This window comes from Epinephelus moara, chromosome 6, assembly GCF_006386435.1.
Source record: "Epinephelus moara isolate mb chromosome 6, YSFRI_EMoa_1.0, whole genome shotgun sequence".
NCBI classification, from domain to species: domain Eukaryota; kingdom Metazoa; phylum Chordata; class Actinopteri; order Perciformes; family Serranidae; genus Epinephelus; species Epinephelus moara.
Genome location: NC_065511.1, coordinates 32171367 through 32177043, shown reverse-complemented (window position 1 = coordinate 32177043; position 5677 = coordinate 32171367). Strand labels below are relative to the sequence as shown.

The 5677-nt window shown below is 43.3% G+C and overlaps 1 protein-coding gene across 2 annotated transcripts in view; it reads right to left on the bottom strand.

Annotated features, from left to right (window-relative positions):
- Window positions 1-225: 225 nt before the first annotated feature.
- Window positions 226-5677, bottom strand: part of itga10 (integrin, alpha 10) — a 43563-nt gene continuing 38111 nt past the window's right edge. For both annotated transcript variants that reach the window (XM_050045894.1, XM_050045895.1), the window contains exons 18-30: window positions 5490-5600; window positions 5309-5394; window positions 5062-5203; window positions 4863-4955; window positions 4670-4746; window positions 2860-2949; window positions 2678-2762; window positions 2438-2551; window positions 2255-2362; window positions 907-1020; window positions 714-809; window positions 512-625; window positions 226-423 (exon numbers count right to left, since the gene is read on the bottom strand). In XM_050045894.1, coding sequence (XP_049901851.1) covers window positions 370-423; window positions 512-625; window positions 714-809; window positions 907-1020; window positions 2255-2362; window positions 2438-2551; window positions 2678-2762; window positions 2860-2949; window positions 4670-4746; window positions 4863-4955; window positions 5062-5203; window positions 5309-5394; window positions 5490-5600 — 1284 coding nt within the window. In that variant the 3' untranslated portion in view covers window positions 226-369. The remainder of the gene's footprint in view (window positions 424-511; window positions 626-713; window positions 810-906; window positions 1021-2254; window positions 2363-2437; window positions 2552-2677; window positions 2763-2859; window positions 2950-4669; window positions 4747-4862; window positions 4956-5061; window positions 5204-5308; window positions 5395-5489; window positions 5601-5677) is intronic.

Below are 5677 nucleotides of genomic sequence, written 5' to 3'. Positions count from 1 at the left end.
TTTTTTCAACAGTTTTTTAATTTCACTGAAGAACAAACACAAAACTGTGAGACAAACATACGACAGAGTGATTGTTTGAAATGTAAAACCAGGAAGGTGTCTGTATATTAAATAGAAGAATTGTGGTTTAATACACTTTGCGTGTTTCCTTAAAAACAGAAAAAGATTATTTACATAAGTGCTCCCGACCCTGGAAATAGTGGGTAGTGCATTTCTGTTGGACCCTCGTGGTGCTCTCTTTGGTCCTGGAGGTCCCTGTTGCGTCTGTGAGTCGAGTCCAAACTGTCTCTGTGCCTTGTAAGAGTTGGACTCAGCAAATGTGGTAGTCATCATGGTAAATGACTGTTGTCATGGCAGCAAAAGTTGGGCTCAGTCCTCATGGTTCTCATCCTCTCCTCTCTGTTTGCGTGCAAAGAATCCCATCTGACAAGAAATGAGATAGAGATTGATGCTCTGTCTACAACATGTTCATTTCCTGAATTAATGTGAGGTAACTGTTAAGTGAAAATACCTTCCATAGTACAAAAATGATGAGGGCCAGTAACAGCAAACCTCCAATGATGCTACCAATCAGAATCCACAGTGAGATGGGGATAGCTCGGCCCTTTAGCACCTCCAGTACAGTCTACAGAAAAACAGATGATGGGAGAGCTTAGAGAAAGTAAATGCCACTCCAAAATCTGCCCATTAAAATCCCACTACAGTCTTCTTACCTCCCTCCAGACTGTCTCTGTGCCCAGCGTGATGAGGTTAGTCTCCTGAGCAGCGACGTGATAAGCACCGATTATCCTCACTGACTTATATTTGGCCTACAGAAAGATACACAAAGGTGATGACCACTGTGTTTGTCATAGGACAGAAAGATTGAGGCTGAAATGAGCATCTGTGCTCAGTAGTGTAACTCACTTTTCTGAAAAAATCGTCATGAACTCTGCGGCTGACACGAATGACGGCAGCCTGCCCTCTCAGGAGCTGCTGGACTTCACACACAATCTCAGTGCACCACGACCTGCTGCAGTTCTAAACAAATAGATATAAGCACGCATGTTAAAGGAATCATTCACCCACAAGATGATTATTTGTGTATCAGTTACTCACTATGTGTGACATTGAATTTGTGAAGAGAACTTTTTCCATTTGTCTCCATGGTAAACGAAGAATCCAAAACCAGAATGGCTGCGGTAAATTTAAGCAAAACTATATCAAACCATCCATTTATAAACTCAATCACAACTCCTGCAGTATAATCCAAGTCTCTTTTATCCTTAGTATAAAATCTTTCGATTTAAAACCATCCATCTATTTTCATTTGCTTATCCGGGGCCAGGTCACGGGGGCAGCAGGGTGAGCAAAGCACTCCAGATGTCCCTCTCTATAGCAACGCTTTTCAACTCCTTCTGAGGGATCCCGAGGCATTCCCAGGCCAGATGAGATATATAATCCCTCCAGGGTGTTGTAGTTCTGCCCCAGAGCCTCCTAACAGTTGGACATGCCTGGAAAACCTCTAACATTCCTGATCAGATGCCCGAACCACCTCAACTGGCATCTGCCGACAGGAAGGAGCCATGGCTCTACTACAAGCTCCCTCTAAATATTCAAGGTCTTCACCCTATCTCTAAGATAGGGCCCTCTGAGCCACCCTATGAGAGAAACTCTTCGGCTGCTCTTATTCGTGATCTCATTCTTTCGGTCACTATCCAAAGCTCATGACCATAGTTGAGGGTCGGAACGTAGATGTACCGATAAAAAGAAAGCTTCGCCTTCTGGCTCAGCTCCCTCTTCTCAATGATGGTCCTCTGCAACACCTTCATCACTGCTGATGCTGCACCAAACCACCTGTCTTTCTCATCCTTCATTTTACCCTCAGTTGTTAACAATATTCCCGAACCCGAATTCATTGTAACACAGGATGAGTAGTTGATATATATATGATCATTCTGTGGGTGAAGTATTCCTTGAGCATTTATAGTCAAGTCAGTTTTATTATAAAGCACTAAAGCATAACAAAAGTTAAGGACACTTTGATATAGAGCAGGTCTAGACCATACTCTTGATTTACATAAAAACTCAACAAATCAAACGAATTCCCACTAAGAGCCAGCAAAGTGACGACAGTGACAAGAGAAACTTCCTTTTAAGAGGCAGAAACCTCGAGCAGAACCAGACTCTATGGTGGGCGGCCATCTGCTGCGACCGGCTGGATATACTGATGCTGCATAGTGTTCAGTCACTGCTGTGCTACCAGGGGCCTCACCAGTATGTCATTCTGCATCATGTCTTCGGGATGAAGGGAGCGCACATCTCTCTGTCTGGCCTTCAGCTGGGCCAGATCACTCAGCACGCTGCAGTTCACCCCTGTGGCCTAGGGGACAATTTAAATATGTCAGATATGATCTAAGAGAGAGACTCGCAACACTCACACTGCAGCACTACTCACGTTGTATGAAAAGACGTCGGTGACGGTCATGAAGACACTGTCTCCTGCAGCCACAGAGGGCAGATGCAGCCTCAGCTCCACATTACTCACAGAGTAACAGCCGAGGTTCTGCAGCTACAAACACACAAAACAGCTCTAATTTAGCCTCATCTTGTTTTTCAAGAGCAATGATGACTTCTCAGCTTTACAACTCAGAGCCATGGGTTGCATTAATGTTTGTAAAAAGCATGTGAGCTTTACCCTAAGGTGCGTGTAGAACTCTGGTCCTATTGCCTCCGACACTGTCCGAGTGGGGTGGACCTCATATCGGTTCAAATTAGAGTCACTGCACAGGAAAACAGGAAAAACACATTTTTACACAGATATTTGAATCAGCTAAAATATCTGATTATTAAATAAAACATACAGTGCTGTGCACGTACCTGCTGACAAACAAGTCTGGTTCATACTGCACAAAACTCTGCAGCTGAACACTGTTGTCCCCCAAAGTATCTTCTCTTTCCACACTGTCACTGTAAGAGAACCAGAGGGTTACATAAACTCAGGAGCTTTTCACGGATATTTTCCTCTACGTTTTGGCTTCTCATCCAAACGCAGACAGAGTTTTAGGTCACTATAGCAGAGATTTTTTAAAATGCCCTCCAAGGTGCAGATTTTTCAAACTCCGACTACAATGTATCTATGTTGACATATAAAATGGAGTGTTTGGAAAATGATGACATCCTGAGGCCTTTACTACGAAGCCAGTTCAACTTACCCAGGATATCTTTTTGTACTTGGTTTGACTAAGTCTTAACATTGGCCGTCTGGATAACTGGTACTACAAAGCTGGTTATCAACTAGTTCAGTCAGCTCTGGGTTTTCCTATCTAGTTAATTACGAGGGACATCATCAGAACCATGAATGAAGTAGAGTGCTTCATATGATATGAAATGAAATGGTACCAAAAGTGTCTTGGACTACGAGATAGTAAAATGTCAGTGGCGTGGGATGTAAATGATACCTTGTAATCTTAAAACGGAAAATGCTAAAACATTGAAAATTCACCGTCAGCCACAACATAAATTGTGAAAGTGATTCCAGACTGTTTCTGCTACTAAAGTAAAGGGTGGAAAAGTAGCCTCGTTAATGACTGATGAGGTCTACCTGACCCAAATGTGGCATTTATTATTACGTGCGCCAATTAACAGTGTGTGGATTATTTGTTTTATCCTCATCACACGGGTGTCTCATGTTATTTTGAGCTGCAGTGATGGAATCAGAGGGTAAAATAACAAGACTGTCAGCTATCACTGCAGACTAACTTTGCATTAGTTAAAATCCTGCTAAAATCATGTGTTTAGTGTGTAGACGATCTCTGTGTTTGTTAGAAGCTCGCTTTTAAAACCAGTGGAAATAGAGCCCCGAAACAATGAAATGATTCTTTTGACTTCTAACAATATATAGGCCACTGTTTTTTACCTCAGACTCCAGACTTTCATCCAAAGATACTTTTTTCTTCAGTGATCTGATTGGTCAGAGGTCAGGGTGTTGACAGGCTGTGATCCAATACTCTGAAGTTAACCTGCTCCAGAGCAAGTTAGCTGTTTAGCCTAAGTTGCCATGGTGATTTATTGCAGTAAAAAGAGAATCAGCTTCATAGCACTGAAAACCCTGAGTTAACCCCTAATTTACCTTGCTAACTTCAAATTCTGCTTTGTAGCACAGGCCTCTGTCCACATTTTGAGCCTGTCAATTGTTGCTTTGTGTAATGGGCTTGGTGTGATGACTACTTTACACTTTAACTTGGTACTGCTGCAGCACTTCATGGACTAACAGAGCCGTCTGCTGCACCCAGTGTTATTTGGACCACCAGAAACTGGGATGATTGTTGTCGATGAGAACTGGGAAGAAAACTTTTGCATGTCCAGAGCTTTACTGGCGTTGTTGAGTTCTCCTGTATTTATATGTAAGGGGAGGATCTCCAGTCATTGCTATTTCGAGAACGGTAACGTTACCCTTTGCATTTTACTGTCTTCGAAATGAGAGGAGACTGCAGGTGGGCGTTTAAACACGCAGTGTGTATGGAGATATTTTGTAAAACTTTAGTCGTGTTGACAGAATTTTGGGTGAGAAAATATCTGTATTAAATATCTGCAAATGTGTTAAAAGAGCTTTAATATCTGGTTCTGCAAACAATCTTAAACCCTTCATGTTTATTGAGGTTTCCAGTATTAGGAACAATAGAGCTACCTGGCAGCATGAAGCTTCATCTGGACTCGACTGTGCAGCGATGTGCAGCTGAACTCAAACTCCAACATGAAGTTAACCTGCAAACAACAGAAGAGAAGGGCCTGCTGAAGTGACACATTTCACCTGGAGGAAGTGAAGTATGAGTGGGCTGAGTCGAGAGAATGATGCAGCTATTTCCTCGGCATGGACGTACTTTTGACTGGGAGCGAAACACTGGATAGCTGACGTTACACGAGTGGCTGTTGGCACTGAGTGCTGTACACTCGATCTTAAAGTGGGCATCCTCCTACATCGAAAGAAAAGCGAGAAACAGAAATTCTGCGTTAGTTTGTAGATCAGTGTTAACATGTACACGGGTGAGTTACATGTAGCAGTGTATGCGTGTGCCTTACTCTGATGCTGAGGCTGGAGAAGTGCAGGTTGCGTGAATAATGCAGCGTCAGGCTGGTGTTGTAGGCGTTTTCCAGTCTGTTCTCAAGCTGCACCTCCACCGCCAGACGCCTACGAGGGCTGCGAATCACATAAGGCTTCTGTCTGTGGAGGAAACAATGAAAACTCACTGAAACGGAACAACTGAGGAGATATCTGATCTTGTCATGTGGAAAGAAAAGAGACTAGAGGAATATCCAGAATCAGTACCTCGTCCCAGAGATGTCCATATGAGCCTGCAGCACCAGGTCTGTTGTGCACACATCATCCTCACCACAGTCTTTAAAGAACTGGATCTGCAGAGGTCAAAGTGGAGAGGTCAGTGTATTTGATGGAGAACTGAGAGGGGAAATGTGGCGCAGTAGAGGAACTAGTAATGATAACCACTCACAGATTTCTTGACAGTTGTCGGCCAGCCTTCATCCAACACTGGACCGCTCTCTGTATTATTGATCTTAAACCGCAGCGAGAAGCTAATTGGACGGATGTAATCTGCTGTGTCCTGCAACAAAGATGAAATAAAGTCACTGTTTGTCCTGCTGCATGTGTATGAGGATGACTGTCATACTTGTGTGTATC